At 39.0% G+C, this 21,255-nt stretch overlaps 1 protein-coding gene across 1 annotated transcript in view; it reads right to left on the reverse strand.

The window, feature by feature from the left end:
• Positions 1 to 6,622: 6,622 nt before the first annotated feature.
• Positions 6,623 to 21,255, reverse strand: part of timp2a (TIMP metallopeptidase inhibitor 2a) — a 73,305-nt gene continuing 58,672 nt past the window's right edge. The window contains exons 3-5 of the mRNA XM_048554951.1: positions 20,781 to 20,889; positions 15,816 to 15,940; positions 6,623 to 12,116 (exon numbers count right to left, since the gene is read on the reverse strand). Coding sequence (XP_048410908.1) covers positions 11,919 to 12,116; positions 15,816 to 15,940; positions 20,781 to 20,889 — 432 coding nt within the window. The 3' untranslated portion in view covers positions 6,623 to 11,918. The remainder of the gene's footprint in view (positions 12,117 to 15,815; positions 15,941 to 20,780; positions 20,890 to 21,255) is intronic.

Here is a 21,255-nt window from a genome sequence, read left to right on the forward strand (position 1 = left end):
AATCTCTCCTCATTGATATGCAGTTTGCCATTCTCCCAGCTAGTGGATAGAAACTAGATGCCAAGAGTTTCTAACATTAAAGTCAGAGAGGGTATCTGGTGGCTCCAGCTCATTGCTTGCTTTTCCAAACCTTTACCTTGATCAACAGTACAGAACATTTTAGGCTTGCTCCATTGACAACAACAGCACGGGCCTTGGCATGGACACATACCAGACTCACTGCACCCTCATGAAATATCTCCAAAACACTTACAACTGCTCTTCAATGCCCCATTTTGGAGTGTACTGGCACTTATCACTGTAACAATACTGCCAAGATAATTTGCCTGCAGGGATTAGCACCTAGTTGGACTAGGGTGTACCTCAGGGCTGTTTGCTTGGGTCTTTTAGTGCTCACTCACTTTGTGCTTTCTTCAATACTCACAGAGCCTATGCCTTGCCTTTTTGCGATGTGCCCTATCAGCTAGAGCTTAGAGGCTCGTCAAACTTTTCTCACCTTGCTTCACAGACACAAAACTAGGTAGCTTGACTTCATTGTCAGAAGTGATCAGTCAAAGGAATGAACATGTTGCCACACAGTGTTAGGCTATGTTCATCTGATACCTGCACCATTTGCTAGTACCTTATGCGGCAAACTCACTGAAATTTGTTCAACCAAACAGCCAAGTCTCAAAGTATGAGGGACTGTTTCTCAGTCAGGCCAAGGAAGATAGCCTTCAGTCAGGAGGTCCTGGCACAGTAAGTCAAGGACATCATTCATTATCAGTCGAGTGGCTTGGACATGGCCAGCCAGGAACTTGCGATGGTCAGACTCAGTGAGCCGATAGTCTGAAGACCAGGAAGTGCACGACAGTCAGACTTGCAGGTTCAGTGCAAAAAGTCTGGGGACTCTGAGTAAGTCAGTCGGGAGCTGTACAGAGATCAGTCAGGGATCTGGTCAGTCTTCAGTTTTGGGCGGTCAGCTCGCTTATAGTCAACAGGGTTTATCAGGGGCACCGGCTACGGAAGGGATGCTGGAGAAGTCAATTCTGGGCATTGGAGGCAGCATGCTGGAATACAGAGGGGACAATAATGGACAAGATGGGAAACTCAATTTGTAAGCAGGAGGGACATAATAGTGCATTAAAAAAAAAGGTTACTGTGGCAAGCAGGGTGGTAGAGGTGGGATGTAATGTCAATAGTCACAAACATCCGGTTTTCAGTGCAGACAGGGCAGCATGATTGTTGCCATGCTTGAGCTGCAGGCTACACCCAGCAACTATGCCCGATTAAGTTGAAGTAAAGGCAACACCAGTTACTACAACCTGAGAAAGTAGTTATATTTGTTCGCTATTATATCTGTGTAAATCCATACCAATGTTCATCTGCTTTGCTGCAATTTCTGTTTAGCCATTAGAGCTGCCAGTGAAAAAGTTGATGCATGTTTAATTTTCCAAAACATATTCAATTTATAGCTAATGTAACTTCTTTATTCAAAAAGAGAGTGAGGCAGAAAGCAAGCCAGTTAACATATATCACAGGGAAAATATTAAAAATCACTGTTATAAAGATAACTTATCCAAGGTAATCAGACAGAGGCAACATGGTTTTGACTGGTTTGCTAGCCGGAAGCAGAGAGTAGAAATTTGTGAGTCTCTTTCAGGCTGAAAGGATGTTATGAGCAGTGTACAGTAGAGGTCAATGCTGGAGCCTCAACTCTTTACAATTGACGGAAATGCTTTGGATGAAGGGATCGAAGGTGTGGCACCTAAATTTTCTAATGACACAAAGATAGTAGGAAATTGAGTTTGGAAGAGGATACGAGGAGCCTGCAAAGGGATATAGACAGATAAGTGGGTGGTCAAGGATATGGCAAATGGAGTACAATTGGAAAATGGCTGAAATGGTCCACTTTTGCAGAAAGGATAAAAAATAATCTAAATAATCTAAACGGTGAGAGCTGAAGAGCTCTGAAATGCAGAGAGATCTCAGTGTTCTAGTGCATGAATCACAAAGTTATTTTTCAGATACAACAAGTAATCAGGAAATTAACAGAATGTTACGCTTTATTCAAGATGAGCGAGGTTATACTTCAGTTGTAGAGGCCATTGGTGACCCTACAGCTGGCAGACTGTTTTCAGTACTGGTCATTCTACTTAGCGAAGGTTGATAAAGCATTGGGAGCAGTTGAGAGAACATTCGCTAAACTAATACCTGGAATGTTACAGGATAGGCCTGTATCCACTTGAGTTTAGAAGACTCAGAGGTGACTAAATTGAAACAGATAAAATCCTAAGGGGACTTGACCAGATAGATGTTGAAAGCATATTTCCCTTGTGGAGAATCTCGAACAAGAGGTCATAGGTTAAAAATAAGAGGGTACCCATTTAAAACAGAGATAAGGAAACATGTTTTCTCTGAGTTTTTGGAATCCACCTCATCAAAAAGGCAGTAGATGTAGAACCTTTAAACATGTTTGTAGCAGAGGAAGATAACTGCTTGATGGCTCACGGGATGAATGATTATCCGAGATATGCCGGAATGTTGAGTTGAGGTTAAAATCAGATCAGCCATGATCTTATTGAATAGCAGAGCTGGCTTGATGGGCCAACTGGCCTATTTTTGTTTGTAGTTGCGCTGAGTTTGGAAGTAGCTACTGAAGGAACTTTGGTGAATTTCTGCATTGCATTTTGTAAATAGCACACACTGCATTGGATAAACATATGAATAATAATGGAATAGTGTAGGTTAGATGGGCTTCAGTTTGGTTCACAGGTCGGCGCAACATCGAGGGCTGAAGGGCCTTTACTGCACTGTAGTGTCTGCGTTTTGTGTTCTATGCTGCTACGGACCATCAGCACTAGAGGGAAGTGAATGCTTGAAGGTAGTGGATGTATTGCCAGTCAAGTGAATTGGTTTGTTCTGGACAGTGTCAAGCTTCTTGAATGTTGCTGGATCTGTAGCTATCCAGACAAATGGGGAGTATTCACTGCAAATCTGACTTGTGCGTTGTAGATAGTTGACAGGTCTTGGGGGGGTTAGGGCGTGGTTTATTTACTGCAGGATTCTGAGCTTCCACTCTACTCTTGTAGCCTTTCCATTTATATGGCTTGTATAGTTCAGTTTCTGTTTAACGGTAACCCGAAGAATGTTGACAGTTGGGAGTTCGTCAATGGCGTTTCCATCGCTCCTCAAAAGGTGTTGATCAGATTCTCTCTTATTGGAGGTAGTCATTCCCTGTCACTTGTATTGTTTAACATTGTACATGCTTCTTTTTCCCCCTCTTTGGTGTAAGAAATCTTTATTTATTTTAAATGTTCATTGACAGAGTCTTGTGAATGTTTGCTGATTGAGCTCCATCAAGCAAACAAAAATAAAACTTGTGATCTATCAAGTAAATTCCCACTCTGGCTTGTCCAATCTACTTGTTCAGTATTAACAGCTGGGATAATGGTAACAGCGCTTTTGAAAGATTACAGTAGATCCCTAACTCCAGGACAGGAGGAGGAAAATTGCATTCAACCACCATTCTGCAGCAATAGTCACTGGCTTTGGTACAACTGCTTTGGCATCAGGCTTGATAGAATTAAGCTTGCATATGATGCTGAGTAGTTTGTAATGAAGGAATAACTATGGAGAGGTTCAACTCATGGAAGCACCATTTGTAGACTCCTTCCTGCCTGAGGCGTCGCAGCAAAGTTAATGGGAGGGGTAGAACACTGGGTGGGTTGGTGTTGGAGAGATACATGCTACCACAGGGCTAGGAGGCTGATGGTTCACCTTTATGACATTCAATTAATTGAAAGCCTCAGGTAATCAGTTAATGACCACTTAAGGGTCTCTTCATGCCTGTGCCATGACTAACTTGTCTTTCATGAAGACAACAGCAGCAGCCTTCCACAGTACTAATTACTTACTCATTTGTGATGTTGAGGGGTATCCCACATATTATGGTGCTTCAACCCCCCCCCCCCAACACATTTAGTTATTTTTAAAAAAGTGAAATCCCAGTCTAGATTTTGAAATTCTGCAACCAAGAATAAGGCACGACAATCACAAGTGGATAGACCAGTGAAGAAAGCTGGAAATTATATTGAAAAATGGGGAAATAATTGTGTTAATTTGAGAAGTTCACTCCAGCGTTTCCTGCTGAAGTTGATGCAAGATGATTACTTTTCTGTTGGTGGCACTGCTGAGTTACTCTACATAAGTCTTACTCAAATAGCAACTTTTTGAACTGTACTGTAGGAGTCACAAACAAGCAGTTAGCTGATTCTACTTCAGGAAAAGATTTTTTTTTCAAAAATTTGCTTTAAACTTAATGCTGCTCTTCAGGGATGACTGTTTCCCATACAGTATACTTAAATAAAAGTTGTTTCACAGGATTAAGGAAATTGAAGAACTATGAAGCCCAATAAGCTTACTGCTCAATATTTAAAGATACTGTTTCTCTATTTTAAGTAAAAGTGGCGTGGTCACATTTTAAATTGAGCTCATTAAAATGGATTATATTTTTTTCAACAAAATGGCTGCAACCTGAGGTCTGCAACACATAATCAGAATTTGTTTTTAGAAAAGGTTCGGTTTAAGTTATGCTGCAGGTAATATAGTACAGTTGTTTACCAATTCAGCAATGATTTTTTTAAAAACAATGAACATAATTTTCTTAAACTGATAATTCTAGATAATGACAACTGTAGCAGTAAATCTCAGCAATATGACCAAATAAAATCCAGATAAGGCAAAAGAACTTCACAACATTTTCATTGATTCCAAAATGTTGAAGCGGAATTTAATTCCGCTGATCAAATTGGCAGTAATAATGTAGGTGCCACCACAGATTTTCTCCAGTTCTAGAATATTCTAACATATATGTAATGCTGTAACATAGTGTGCGTTTTTCAGAAGGTTGGCATTTGATTTCTTAGTAACAAAGAACTACTTCAAAGATTGTTAAAATGCCACTTGATATTTCGAACAAAGGGCAAAAGCAGAATGTCAGTCGATACTCAAAAGCTGTTCAGTGACAGAACGTATGGAGAATTATTCTGAATTTTCAGACTTGCAGAGAAACAAGCAACTGCTGTCAGAAGTTGCATAATTAGAAAGGCAAATGCCTAATATTCATAAAGACAGATTATTAAATTTTTTGACTCAATAGTACATTTGTGTTTTGATTTGTCCTAAAACGATTTCACTTGGAGTGGGATTGCACTTTCATACTTTTATTGTTACAGAATCCTGTTCACATCGCTTTGTCTTTGGAATGTCATTGTAAGTTGGCATTTTTTGAACTAGATGAATTAGGGCATGTTTGTACAGTCCAACAAACTTATACTACATTTTATTTGTTACCAGGCAAAGCAAATAACATCATTATAGCATCAGATCAAGAATTCTGTTCCAGTCTGGACCTTTGTTAAATAGACACAAAGAAATCTCACAGCCTTGGAATTTCAGAGTGACAATCAGTGGGGCTGTCTGTGAAAGACTAGCTTGAAACATGAGAATCGGTTCAGGATCTTGGTATTACAGGAGCAGGCAATTCAGCTAACTTGCACTATTTCTGGAGTCCATGCCCAATAGAAATTGAGGCCAGTGAGGTCAATGTTATGACTCGAACTCAAGCTGATTCAGAAGCCCAATTTCCAACCCCAATCAGTGCAAGATTCCCACTTTCTCTTGGAGCAATTGTCCAGCTGGGCACAGGTCTGCTTTCATCGTTAGCCAAGAATTAGAACAGATTTTAAATTCCTCTAACTTTCTTGGCTGACTGTTCAGGTAGAAGGACCCTAACTCAGAATTGCAGACTTCCTTCAGGATGCATCCTGGGCAAGTCTTGCACAACCAGCCATGTTGGGACTTCAACATGATTCTGATGCCCAACTCCACTCTACACACCTGCAATGACTATCTTCCCTAGGCCACTATACTTGCGGCTTTGTTGGCTTTTGCGTTCTGGCTCACTGGTTCCTTTTTGTAGCTGTCCCCCAAACCAAAGACATTTACTAATTGATTTACAGACAGTTAGCACATGGATGCCTCTAGATTTCATCCAAATGATTTGGTCTGGCATTGTTCATTTTAATGACTGCTAGACCCCACTGTATGCAGTTCCTTCCAAGGTCCAGATTAAATGATAAATCAGCAGGAAGCAATGGGCACATACCCTACAATTTTCAATTCATTTATTGTAATTAAGTAAAACCCTATCTGTACTTTAACCTCTCTAGAGTTTGTGTTAGAAAAGTGTAACTGCAGGAATTTCTCCACTATTGGCAGTATTTCAGCAAATTTGATTTATTTGTGGAGAGGTCTAAAGCTCAGATTATTTATTCTTCCAGTTAAAAGAGAAGCATTCTCCTCCTTATCAGAAACGAGAGACCACAACCCTCTGTATTAATTCTAAAATGGGAGTTTAGTGTTCAAGGAAAAAAGAAAAAAGTGTTCCTTCGCCAGCAATACTTCACTGAATCATAGTGGAATGTGTTCTGAGAATTTCATGACGAATCCTATATCCTGTGCGACTAAAATTAATTCCATCATTAAATTTACAGCAGAGGTTACAATACCTGCACAAAAGTTCTAGGAATTTACTGCAAAGAAAGCCTGTACTTTCAAAAAGAGAAATATTTGAGCAACATATTGTAATAAATCTTTATTTGATAATACCATATTTTTCCATGAATCCAATCCACATGGAACTTACTACATGAATTATACAGAATAACAAACACATGCAGCAAATGTTTCTCATCATCCTTTTTATGTGTACAGATCAAACAAATTGCAAGTCTCTGACTTTTTTTTTCAAACAATCATTGCAAAACATCAAAGCCTTAAATTATGGAAATCCATTCTGAACACTTATTACTTAAAAAGCATAGCTTTAAAGGAATTATAAGTTAAACATTCTATTAATAAAACCTTTAAAAAAGAATTACAGAAGAAATAGATCAAATCTTATCATCTGGGCAATAAGTACAAAGATACTTCAAGAATGTAGAAAAATAACTTCTGGTATGCGACATTCTATCCATAGTGTTAATAAAGCTCATTTTTTATACTGATAATTGTAGAAGAATGTTAATTATGAAAGAAATATTCACGAAGTATTTACAAGGCAGCTGTACTAGTGGTGAACTATCAATATTTAAATGTTTTTAAAATTGGATCCAATTTTTTTTTTGAAAACTCTGAACTATCTGCCTGCAAATAATAACTCTCAAAGAACAGAGCAATATAATCAAATATGTGATTGGTACTCCTCTATACTGAATTACACACTCATGTTAACACAGTGGGCTGGATTTAATGGAGCCCATCATGGCAGGAGTATGGTGACTAGGCCCACTTAATACCCAGAGAGAGGCCTTACGTTTGGCTCCAAACAGTGGGAAAATCTCCTGTAAGTTGGAGGTGGGAATGGGCCATGGAGGGGGGAGAAAAAAAACTTGCCTGCTGGTTTAGTCTGATTACTGTACCAACATACACCAAGTATCCATGAACCCACAAGAATTTAATGATGGCTCAGGGATGGCCCATGAGTGGCATGGCTTTCCCATGCATGTAGAGTGTCAGCAGGCAAACCTGGTCTTCTGGGAGCTGTGAGGTGGTTCCTGCCTCTTTCAAAATAAAAAAAAGGTACTTGGTTCCTTATCAAATGACCCCATTATTGGGCAGAGTTTGGTCACAGAAAGTGGCCTCAAAACACGCTACTCCATTCGCCTTATGATTCCAATCCCACCCTGCACTTGTCTGTGGCCTGTACTTCAGTGCTCCTAGGCCTCACTTTGGATGCATTACTAGCAGCAGTCACCTTCCACTCTTGCACCACCTTTGAAGAGCTACTGACCTTTGAGCTGTTGAGGTTTCCAGCCTGGTGTACTGAACATTAGTGAGGGCCAGTGGCCAACCCCATCATCAGGCGGAGCTCCTTCTCAGTTGCAACGTGGGTTTCTCACTGGTTCTCGAATTGATGGGGTGGTCCAATATCAACTGCATTTACTCCCACCCAGTGAATGAAATTAATCATATCATTCTAAGGACAGCTATCATGATGCAGTGGTAGTATTCCTACCTCTGAGCCGAAGGCCTGGGTTCAAACACCACAGGTTCCACATGGGTCATAACCTTCCTAAACTGATCGATTAAAAATAAATCGATAATTCTGAGGACTGACAAAATCCTGCAGTTCAAAAGGAAATACTCAACTGCAAAACAAAAAAGGTATTTTGTCCAGTTTCTGATATTTTAGAAAATACCAATTTTTTTGGTGGAAACCAAAAATCCTGTAAGCTCAACAGGCCAGGCAGCATCTGTGGATCAAGGAAGGTAGGCCTCATCCGATCTTAATCAGGTCTGCACGTGTAAGAAAGGGTGTCAAACTGGCATCTTCCTCCTTTACAGACACTGCTGTTGAGTGTGTTGTGTGCTTCTAACATTTTGTAATTTCACTTCAGATTTCCAGCATCTGCAACATTGCTCCTTGCTATCCAACTTTAAAAAGCTATATAGTAAAATCCTAAAACTCTGATGCTACCTTGCCTTGGAAATTTAAAAAAATACACAAACAAGGCTCAATAACTAACTCTAAATCACACTAATAAAAATCTATTTAGATATAATTATTGGCAACGCCACCAAAATACATTAATGGTATATCACCAGCATTTACTGAAATGCCATTAACACTGTAGTTGTTTTTATGGGCTAAGCAAAAAAAAAACTTGGATTTTGTAGGTAAAGTGAAAGAATATATTTCGATAACTATTAAAAAACAAAGACGATTATTCAAAAACTAACCTAGTGCATCAAGCAATTTATTGCATTACGATGGATCATTTATAAAAGTGAAAGAAATCAAAAAGGACTACAAATAGGAGATTTAGATCCTTGAACCTCTTCTGTCATTAAGTATAATGGATAACCTGGGCCTCAAAATTATTCATCTGCAATTTCCCTGTGCCTGCCATCCTCCACTTCCATTGCTAACAAAAAATTATTAATCTCCATCTCAGAATCTTCAAGTTACCCCAATTCACAGACATTTGGGGCAAGTATTTCAGATTTTCATACCCTATGTAAAGAAGCACTTTGAATATTTACTCTTGAATAAAAATATTAATGGGTCAGGTCTTCCAGTCAGCAGTGACACTGCAGTAGTTGTTGCTGACTGCAAGGGTCATTTTATCCCCTACCTTTTGGATCTTTGCATCTGTGTCTTTGTCTAGTAACAAATCTCTCACCATAGCCATCTGCAAAGAATGACGATGATGAGGAACACTCCATTTTCCTGCACATCAACTGTTGCGTTGAGGTAAGTTTTAAGGTCGCAAGGCTTTTAATCATGAGATCACTGAGTAACTGACTGGGTGTTTGGTTAATCAGGTGTGATGGAGTAGCTGGTGGTAGAGTCGACTCTGCCTTTACTAATTAATTTGTGCCAGAATTCAATAACAGCAGAACATTAGTCTGTGTGAGCATCACACAAAAAGGCAGTGTAATGTGCGTGTGGACAAGGACTTTCAAAAAAGGTCCTGATATGCACCAGCGGCAAGTATTTCAATGTTCATGATTCTGACGTCAGAAGATCTGGCCCAATATTTTAGGACAAGAAGAAAGAGTCTCATTTTACTTAATCTTTTCAATCCTTCTGTCATTTTAAATAAGTGGTTGAGAAATTTCTGAACTTTACAGGTTACAGATTTGATTTTAACTGAATTAAAATATGCAAAAAATGCAAATTATAAACTGCCTATCTTTTAACAATTCCAAGGGCGACATTTCTTTAATCTATTTCTTAAATTATACTACCAGACAAAGTAACTCTGCAGGATGGCAACATTTAACCAAAGTTTGATTGAAAAATATTATGTAATAATGAGAACAAAAAGAACAACTAATCACGAGGGGGTTAGACATCTACTATAATAGATTCAAGGTTTCCTTAAAATTTGTTTTCATTGTATGTAGGTGTCACTGATTAGGCCAGCATTAATTGTCCTGGAGAAGGCCTGGTGAGTTGCCTTCTTGAACTGCTGCAATCCATATGTGGTTCACATACACTGACAGAGCTGTGAGGAAGAGACTTCTAGGATTTTGGCTGAGCAATAGTAGGGTCTTGTCTTTAAAAGAAAAAGGATGTGCTGAGGAAGGAATCCTGTTGCATTGCTGCAATGCATCTTGCAGATTGTACACAGAGCTGCCACTCAAGGATAGTGCTGAAGGGAGAAAATGTTAAAAGTGATGGTTATAGTGCCAATCCAGTGGACTGCTCTGTCTGATGGTGTCAAGCTTCCTGAGTGCTACTGGAGCTGCACTCACCCAGTTAAGTTCAGAGTAATCCATGACACTCCTAACTTTTACCATTTAGTAGTGAATAGGGTTTAGGGAATCGGACAGGAAGTTATTCAGAATCCAAGCTTTGGACTTGCTTTTGTTGATACAGTATTTATGTGATTGGACCAGTTCAGTTTCTGGTCAATGGTAACATGCAGGATGTTGACAGCAGTGAAATTCAATTACAGTAGTGCCATTGAATGTCAAGGTGTGATGGTTGGAGTCTCTCTTGGAGAGATTTATTGCTTGGCACTTGAATCGTGTGAATGATACTTGCCACTTATCAGCCCGAGACTGTTGCATATGGACATGGACAGTTTCAATATCGGAGGAGTTACAGATGGTGCTGAGCACTGTGAAGTCATCAACCATTCCTACATCCGACTTTATGAGGAGGGCAAACTGAATTATTGGGATCAATGTCTACTTTTTCTACTGAGGGTAAGGATTCTTGTTATAATTTACTGTTGTAATGCTGTTCTCAACTGTTATGGGCCCTAAAAATAAAACTGTTTTCATGTCAGCTAGTTGTAAATCTTGCTTAAAGAGAGATATTAAAAACAAAATGACATCACACTGGTGTAAGAAACATGGCTCTGGAATAACCACCTTAAGCTTAAGCCTTTCTGCTTCTCTCGAACTATCTCCATTCATTACAACACTCCTTAAAACCAAGTTTTGGTCACCTGTCTCCTGTGAGAATCATGTTAAATTGTCTAATAACATTCCACACAAGTGCTGTGGGTTGTTTTATATGTTACACATACAATGTTAATTGTTGTTGTGGGCAAGGAAAAGGAAGACAAAGTTTAATCTGTATCTGGCAGCATTATCTGCACGAAGAGCTGCAAACAAATGTTGGGTGCCTAGAAATGACAAGAGTTCCATTCCCAATATAAACATCTCTTGATAAACACAAAAAAAGCTATAGATGATCACACTACTCATTACACAGTTAAGGCCTTAATGATAATCAATATCACGGCTCATAGTGGGTTAATATTTTACTGTTGTTTGTTACAATGACAACCACTATGGAAGGAGAAGAAGTTATATCATTGCAAAAGGAATAAATATTCAAATTCTTTCAGCATTGATTACCTTTCAGCTTGCAACATATATTTCATGCAAAGTCTAAAATTGCAATATTACGTTATCATGGCAGACTTAAATTAGATCAAGAATAGAGTCTGCAATTCTCAAAAACAACAGCACTTCCTGAATAAAATAGGGAAGAATGTTATTTCTGGACATGAATGCAAATGCACTACTCTAGGCCTTCAAGGGTTAAAAATACTTACAAATAAGTGGAGGAGTCAATCCTCATATTTAACACAGACTATAACCAAATACTTTCAACGCTGCAGCTTTCTAAAACAAACCAAAGTGCATTTCAAATTCTAGTCAGAGAAATGCACACTGTACAGCCGATGCCAAAATGCAAGAGAAGTATATGCCATGTTACATACAGGTAACACCAAACAGTAAGCAAACAGACCTGCTATATTGGACAGAAGAAATTTGGGTTACATTTTTCATATTATAGACAACACTTATACGTAAATTTTCGGATGAGTAGAGAGTTTGATGGAATAAAATTATGGATCCTCTACATCCAGAAACTCTTTCTTGGGCTGATTTACACCTCGGTACCATGCACAGGAGTCATCGCTCCTCTTAACGCAAGAATAGTGCTTGGACTGACGTCCATTAATGCTTTTCCCGGTCACCCAGTCTGTCCACAGGCACTCACTTCGAGAGGTAATGTAGCAAGGAATCGATGGACACCTGACAATCTATTGAGGAAAAGAACAAACAGATGTGTGTGAAATGTTAGTAACTTTCCAACAATGACCTGTTCACCCACGTTATTTGATTGTTATGCATATTAATTGTTCATACAGCTAATCAGCAGAAGTACTGAATTTAAAAAATTGGAATAGGTCATATAACTACCATTTGCGAAGATGATAATTGATCTTCCATCTCAATTTCACTTCCCTACCAGCCATATTCATTCTTCTCGCCATTAAAATTAATTCTACAGTGTTCACTCCCTTCATTCTTGTCCCTTCTGATGAAAGGTTATTGATCGGAAACGTCAACTGTTTCTGTCTTCACAGTTGCTTTGCCTTGCTGAAAATTTGCAGCATCTTCTGATTTAAAATGTTCTTGTTGCTGTTGCCTTGATATTAAAATATGGTGGAGGTAGTGAGAAGGCTGAACTGCTTGGGTTATGATAGACAGGTTACCTTTTGGACGAGCTTTCCTCCCCACCAGTTCACAACTACCAGCTCTCCTAGCAGAAGTCCCATACTCAACAGGGGCCATTAGGCTCTTGGTGCACCCATGTTGAAATTATGACTATGTGACTGTGTGTGGTCCTTCAGAGTTAACTTCATATTGGTGCTGGTAGTGAGGCTGCAGGATTAGAGATCTTCAAGGCCTTAAATATTTTACACAAGTCAGAAATAGCAAATCTAACTGGATGTTCCAGATAAATATTAAGAAGGCCTGGTGATATTATTGCTGGACTGTTAATCCAGAAACCCAGGTAATATTTGGGGATAGACACAGTCGGAACTACAGATGCTGGAGAATTTGAGATAACAAGGTGTAGAGCTGGATCAACACAGCAGGCCAAACAGCATCAGAGGAGCAGGAAAGCTGACGTTTCGGGCCTAGAGCCTTTTTCAGAAAGATGTTTTTCTGAAGGGTCTAGGCCCGAAACGTCAGCTTTCCTGCTCCTGATGCTGCTTGGCTTGCGGTGTTCATCCAGCTCTACACCTTATTATCTCTAATATTCTGGGTACCTGGGTTCACATCCTGCCGTGGCCGATGCTGGAATTTAATTTCACATTTAAAAAAAATTGAATTCAAGAGTCTAATGATGACCATGAATCATTGTTCATGGTTAGGAAAATACATCTGATTCACTCATATCCTTCAGGTAAGGAAACCACCATCCTTACTTAGTCTAGCCTACATGTGACTCCAGACTCACAACTATGTGGTTGACTCTTAACTGCCCTCTGGGCAATTAGAGATTGGTGAAAAAAGCTGGCCTAGCCAGTGACACCCTCAATCCACGAATGAATAACAAAAAAAAACTGGCATTTATCTATAATCTTTCGTGTACTCAAGATGTTATTGTACTTTTAAATCTAGTGAAGTCAATAAATTATCATCAAGAGAAACATAGCAGTTTGATTCTGGTTGAAACACTGCGAAAAATGCCACATTGTGTCTCATGGTCAACACGTCAGTATACCTTTAAGAGATATGCTTATGACATCATCTCTGCATCATAACATGCGACCTAACAGTATAAAGATCTCATACTCCGTCTTACCCTGGATCACTTGAGGCATGACAAGCCCTGCAGTTGTAAAGCTATAGCTTAATGTTAACCCAGACACTTGTGACTGAGGAATGTACGGTCTGTACATAACTGTTTGATTTGTAAATGTCTGTTGGATTCTTCAATATTATGATATCAATGTCCAGTTTTGTAATTTTTTTGCGAGATGCTGTAACCATTGCTGCATCAGGTAAAACACCCAATACTCACGATCTTTGAACAACAAGGGCCTCGGTTTACCATCTCATCAGCTCTGACAGTATAACTCTGCTGTCAGCACTGTACTCGAGTATTAGCCAAGACTATCTCGATTCTGGTTAGGGTATTACCATAGAATATATTAGAATGCTAGGACCTTTGAAAAGGCCTATTTAGAAAGGATTGGACGCTAACTGCAGATGGTGATTAAAAATGTTAAGATCATTCTTTGAAAAGATTATATTGAGGATTAATGCACATGGAAAATTATTTGTCAGCTTTCCCAATGTCTGTGGGGTCAATATAAAGCAGCTGGCAAAAAGAAAATGGGAACAACAAAATAAATGAGGAGCAAGTCAAATTTTTGCACAAGCTTACAACTGAAACCATTGGCACCCTCAACATCCCAGAGGGTCGTACACAAGAACTCAAACACTTCAGCACTGGGTCTCATTAATCCATGGGCTTAGGGAGACTGCATCTCAAGAACCCATTCAAATATGAGCCACCTGCCAGTTTCGTGGCTATGGCAAGTGGTAAACAAGCCTCGTTCAACTGAGTTTCGCATAATATTCTGCCACAGCTTAGCTAAAGAATGCATGATCCATTCTTGATACAAAACAACCCATTACAAGTTGTGTTCATGTCTGTTACCATGGATGCTTCAAATTATTTGCCAAGTAGGCACATATTACCAGATGTGACAGAAATTGTGTCTCTGTGTGCCTGTCATATATTTTATGGTTATGGAACTCACAAAATCTCAGGCCTGACCAAGCCCAAGTTTTTTTGGAAAATTTCTCACCACAAGGCCGAACAAGATTCCTCACCGTACGTACAAAACACACTTCATTAACTAGCTAGTCAGCCCTTATGTCTGATTTTTGCCCCACCTTAATTCCATATGCTATCCTCAGAACAACCCAACACTCAAACAGCTGGAATTCGGAAGCTGCCCTTCTAGCTCAAGGTCAGAGTTGGAAGATATCGGCGAAGGGAAGGATGGCACCGCTATTCACCAAAAGAACTGGAGACTATGATTAACAGGGATGGTGTAAAGGAGAAGCAGTCCTCTTTCCAGGACAAGCAGTAGAGGGGGCAACACCAGATCCTGTCAGCTTGGTTTGAGGTCACCTCCCAGATCTATGCAATGTCTGCTATTCAGAGAAACAGCCAGCTGTGCCATCAGAAAGTCAATGAAGTTCTCTGCCCTGGCAGTGTAAGTGCCACAATGTTCTCTCTGCGAAAGCACAACCACATTCACCTCCCACCAAGGTTCATGCTCTGCCACTCTCACTGTTACCTTCAACATCTTCCCTCACTTGCTTTCATTTACCCTTGCAATCTTCCAGCCCACTAACTCTGGCACGGTCACTGCATTCATTCCCACTCACTTGGGGCACCTCACCACTTTGACCACCTGTTTCTTAGGTGTTTTGAAACAAAATTGTTTCACTAAATATGAAGGAAAAATGAACAGTTATGATAAAAATGAGTTTTCAACAAAAGCATTTAGATCAGAAAAATCTTACCTTAGACTCAATTCTATGTTCAATGAGCTGATCTCAGCATTGAGGCTCATAACAAGATTGTCATCCACACTGCAATGTTCAGGTTATCCAAGAAATAGCCAGACAGCTACAGAACTCTGCTCATACTTTCTCTTCTCATTAAGTAGACCTCACTTGCAAACACAGCATCTTGCATTTTGCAATAAATTTAGATTCTAGGTTTTTGCATGGGGAGAACTCACGGTTTCAAACGTAACATTCTGTCTACCTGAATGTATAAAATAATTATAGTCATTTGCACTTCTTCGAATTTACAGAAAGATAATGGAGGCACCCATTTTTAAGCTTAGAGTAAATTGCCACCCAAACAATAATTCTCATTGCAGTTCATTTTCTTGGTTACTGTACCAAGTGCGTTCTCTTACCTTACAATCACACCCCATTTGATATCTCTGATTCAAGCTTTTCTTCTGTGTGGGAGTCAGCATCTCCCATTGCTTAATAAAATCACAGAGTGTAATTAACATATTTCCATCTTCGCCCAGTTTACCTGTGGATGGGCAGAAATAAAAGCCATTATCTTCATTGTTTTATGTTTTGTACAAAAATTGTAAAAAATACACATTTTAAACCTTATGAATGCTTTACATTTACTAATTTGAGTTTGAAGGAATACGGATACCTGGATGGAGTTTCTAAAAAAGAAAAATGAAAGTACATTAAGACAGTTATTTTAAAAAGGCATGTCTCGACAGTCAAATGTCTTGTGATAACCACATGTTTATTGGAAATCACTTGTCTGGATTTATATCCATCTGGTTTCTGTTTCAGATATTATTTGGAATAGCTGACAAGAACCCGGCTCTTTAAAAAGTCCCAGCTCAGCTTTGTTACTTTGGGAGAACAGCCGTTATTGTGTGTTGCAACCCTAGTCTAGCTGCAGAGGAAGACTCTGAAAAATGTTGATCATACTTCCTGAAAGACTGCACCTATGAAAGTCCCAGTGACAGCTGTCTGAGTTGAGCACCAATTGTCTTTGTGCATCTCAAATCAGACCAACAACCATCTCAACAGTCCAAACAGAGGAACCAGGAATAGAAGTAGGCGATTTAGTCATAGTAGAAGATGACATAATGCGTGCAGGGCTTTAAAACATTTTTGCATAGCAACATGTGTGCAGGTTACATAGAACATTGCAGGATCCCCAGATCCCTCTTTGCAAGCTCTTACTATTTAGACAAGGCAATTATATTTTATTATTCCAGCCAAAATGGACAATTTCACATTTTTCCATATTATACTTTATTTGCCAGAGCTTTGCCCACTCAATCTCTATACCCCTTTGAATCATCCATACGTGCTCTTCACAACTTACTTTCCCACTTATCATTATGTCATCAACAAATTTGGAAACCACATCTTCTGTTCTTCATCCATGTCACTTATGGACTTCTAAAATGTTGGACACCACTAGTTAGTCATTTTAACCTGAAGACCCATTTATGCCTACTCTTTGTATCTGGTTACAGAATCTTTTATCCACTCCAACATGCTAATCCCTACAATATGAACTTTGTTTTCCAATAATGATCTGGTGCAAACCTTTATCAAATGCCTTCTAGAAACCTAAATATAGTGCAGGCATCAATTTCCCTTTATTCACCACACGTTATTTCCTCAAGCTCGTTTAATAGTGCGGTCAAACACGATTTCATGGTTATACCTTGAACTTTTCAAAGTACCCAGCTTTAATGTCTTTACCTTTAGCTTCTAACATTTTTCCAACTGACAGTATTAAGGTAACTGAGGTATTTTCGGTTTTCTGTCTTCCCACATTTTTGAAAATCGATTTGCAACCTTCCAATCTAATAGGACCTTCCCAGAACCGAGGGAGTTTTGGAAAATTAAAGCATCAATGATCTCAATTGCCACTTGTGTTAACACCGGAGGATGAAAACTACCAGGTCCCAGACAGTTCTCAACCCATATCTCCAGCAATTTACTCATTGCCACTTCCATGATGAATGTAAACTTTCCTGAGTTGCTCCCTCTTTCATTTGCTGATTTGTAGTTTCTTGTTAGTCACCTCTGCAGTGAAGATGGATGCTAAATCTTTTGGTTCTAAAATATTTAGAGGAACTCTAACTCTGTTTGCCAGAAGTATGAAAACAATCATTTTTGCATTCAAGAACTGAAACCTGTTGGCCGAATTGATTTTTTTTTGGTAAAGTAAATCTCTGCACAGGAGATACAGCAAATCAGACAGACATCCATTCAGCAAGAATTCAAGGATTCCACAAATTTTGCTATTTTGATGAAAAAAGACATCAACTAAACAGCAGTGGTCTCAGGTTCAAATAGAGTAACTCCAGCACTCTAAAAAGAACATTTTAAATGACAAATTCTTTACTTTCCTATTGTACTAGATTATTCCCCTTCTTTCAAATTTGATTGATATCCAACTTGAACATCCACATTTTAATAGTGCACCTTGGGGCTAATATGGAATAAAATTCTTCTGTCCTCCACAAGAAAATCTTGCAATTGTATCCTGAATTTTACTTAGTTCTGCATGTTATTTCAAATGTTAAAAAGAAATACAAATCTTCATCATGACTGACTGAGGATGTTAAATCCAGGGAAGGCGATTGACCCGTTATTTGGTCATGAAGATGCCAGAAGCCTCTATGACAGTTACAGGCCATGTCCAGAAATAAATAGTCACAACAACTGGATTCCAGGGTGTGACTGCAAGGAGACAGCATTGACAAAGCATTTTTTGGACTGAGTGTGGCCCCAAGGAATTCCAAAACCAAAAACTTAGACAGATAAAGGATCTGGGACAATCATGGAGGGGAGGATGATAGTTATTGGAGGTCAAACATCTCAGGCCCAAGACAGTGACCTGAGGAAATCATTCTAGAATGTCCTAGCTCTGTTAAACTATTTCACTTCCCCTCTCTCAATATAATACTGTGTTAGATTCAGGAGCAATTGAGAGATTCAAAAGGGGAATTAGATTTCTGAAGAGGAGCAATGTCCAGTAAAAGCGGGGAGAAGGTGGTAGAATGGCACTAATTGATTTCCTCATTCAGAGAGCTGCTCCTGAAAAGATGGACAAAATATTGTCTGTGATTAAATAAAATGGAATTATTCTGTAATTGTGAAGTACATTACACCACTGCATGTGGGCTAGCAGGAGTTGTGATGCTGTCCCCAGGCTCAACATAATCCGTCCCCTCAGTGATCTGCCTGGTTTTCATGGAGCCACCACTGGATCCCTGGATAAACTGGATAAATCTTCCAGACTTGAACTCTTGGACAGTGAACTATATGAACCGGCTGCGTCTATCTGCAGTCTAACTCTTTTACGTTGTTTTGAAACCTGGCAGATTCCCATGCCTGCCCTTTAATGGATGGCTTCCAATGCATCCCTTCTTTCAAAACCTATTCCCATCCCCATGTGATTTAAGGTGCCCCTAATCTCCTTCATTGTCCCAACATGCCTCTCAGCTCGAGTAGGTTTGACCCATGAAGCAGCCAACATGTCCAGAAGGCCCCTATCAACAAAGCTACCTGTGACTAGAAATAATTCTTAAAAAGGAATCCCGTACTTCAGTTCTGCAGAATATTTGGGACGTCCATTTTTCTAGTTTCCTAATTTTACAACAATGCCCTCCAGCCTACCCAGAACAAAATTACTTCCAGGCGAATTGCTTTGTAAGTTACGAAAACATTGTCTATTTCATACTGCTTTAATGTGAATTAGTGAAAAACTTACATTTGTTATCTTGTTAAAAATAACAGTAGATGATATTTTCTGGAAAAACTTAACCACTCTGTAATTGTTGTTCCTCTTGACTTTGTCTGCATCCCACATTTTTAAAGATTACATATTTGATTTGTTCCTGTCATTCAAGGCACAATGTGCTAATAGTATAAAAATGTTCCTCTCCAGAGAATTTTGCTTCTGTATTTTTAGATCAGACAACGATATAAGCAATTGCACTGTTTTATAGAATATGTACGAGCTTAGGCCATCTCACTAATTTGAACATTTTTAGTCTAACATTACATTCCAAAACTGATATTTTTCTTTTGAAAACAGTGCTCATACTATCTTTAACATTGCATTCTCAATGTCAATTCCTAATTCTACTCCACTGAACGTTTAAGGAGGGAACAGCGCACCAAGTTTTTGTTAAAGCAGTCTTCTGCTGATTTGGAAGAGCTGGGTTAGAACAGGACAATTTGCCAGTTTTTTTTTCCTGCCTCATTACTAGGTATCTGTTTGATAATGAGGTTATCAATGATTATGTTTTGGGACTGTTTATAAATTTATAGTAAAATGCAGGAAGGAAGAGGGTCATGTAATCTGTTCCAAATAGTTAGAGACCAAACCATCTGGCCTCTATGTCAAAGATAGTATGGGGGCCAAGCTGTTTTACTGGGAAGGTGATGCAAGACGTTCATACATGTAAACAACGGCAGGAGCATCTGTTCTGGAAATGGACAGATTCTAAGTCTTCAAAGTCTCAGGAAGGTGTAAAGAATGTCAGGTTTAGTAAATTATTCTTCTTTAACTATCCATTTCATTTCAAGAAGAATTAGATTCGGTGTATAAAGGACAGCTAATCATACCAGCCCATGTGATTCACATTCCTCTGGGAATAGGTTTTGAAAGAAGGGATGCATTGGAAGCCATCCATTAAAGGGCAGGCATGGGAATCTGCCAGGTTTCAAAACAACGTAAAAGAGTTAGACTGCAGATAGACGCAGCCGGTTCATATAGTTCACTGTCCAAGAGTTCAAGTCTGGAAGATTTATCCAGTTTGAACTAAACAGCCAAACTCCAGAAAAACCCTCACTGTGAGAAACAGTTCTCAGACTAAACATTACCAAGTTGGGAAAGGAAAATAATGCAAGCATCGCCTTCAAAAGCTAAGAGCAACTTTGGACTGGATCTGGGGAGGTTTAATATCTTTTTAAGCGATAAGAGTAAAATATAACTGTGGACGGTGATTTTTGGTCATTTTACATCATTAAGTGTTAAATGGAGGATCTTCTGTGGTCTAAAGCATAAATTGCCTTCTGAAATAGCATTTAGTCCCCAGTGCTTTTAGTTTGTTTACTACAATAAAGGACCTAAAACTTAATCTTGACATGTGATCTTTTAAGTTGATCACTGGGAATTCAATTTTTTAAAAAAGTTATTTGTATTCATCTTTAAAATGATCATAACATCTGCATTCCACTTTCCACCTTGCACTGTCGAGGCCAGAAAGCTGACAATTAGATAAACTGAAAAGTTTAATTCAACCTACATTCTTGGAAGCTTTTTACCAAAGTATTGTTGCAGAATTTTCAAAATGAGGAGATGTACACTCTACCTGTAATTAGGTATTCTTTTTTCCCACTTGTTTCCAGCATGACTCCACATACCGCTGATGAAGTGGCAGTGAAAATATATTCAATGTTGTGCTCTGGTCCTTTAAACATCTGGAAACAATGGAAGTTGCCTGTTAAAATCAATGTAACTCAAACAATACTGAGAGGATAAAAAAATTGTTACGACGCAGGCAATTACTTGGATGCAGGTATCAGCTGTTTTTCATTAAAAAGTCATGAGTTTTGGTATTCTATTGGCCATGGCTTCTAAAACAAGAAGTAGAAAATTACAGATGCTGGTAAACTGAAATAAAACGACTGCAAATACTCAGCAGGTCAGGAAGCATTTTGGAGAGAGAAACAGTTAGAAGTTTGTCTTAAAAAATTAACTCAGCTTTCCTCCTCAAACTGAAAACAAAAAATGCTACAGATCACAGCAGGTCAAGCAGCATTCATACAGATAGCAAGTTTAATGTT

Source organism: Stegostoma tigrinum, chromosome 22, assembly GCF_030684315.1.
Source record: "Stegostoma tigrinum isolate sSteTig4 chromosome 22, sSteTig4.hap1, whole genome shotgun sequence".
Lineage (NCBI taxonomy): Eukaryota > Metazoa > Chordata > Chondrichthyes > Orectolobiformes > Stegostomatidae > Stegostoma > Stegostoma tigrinum.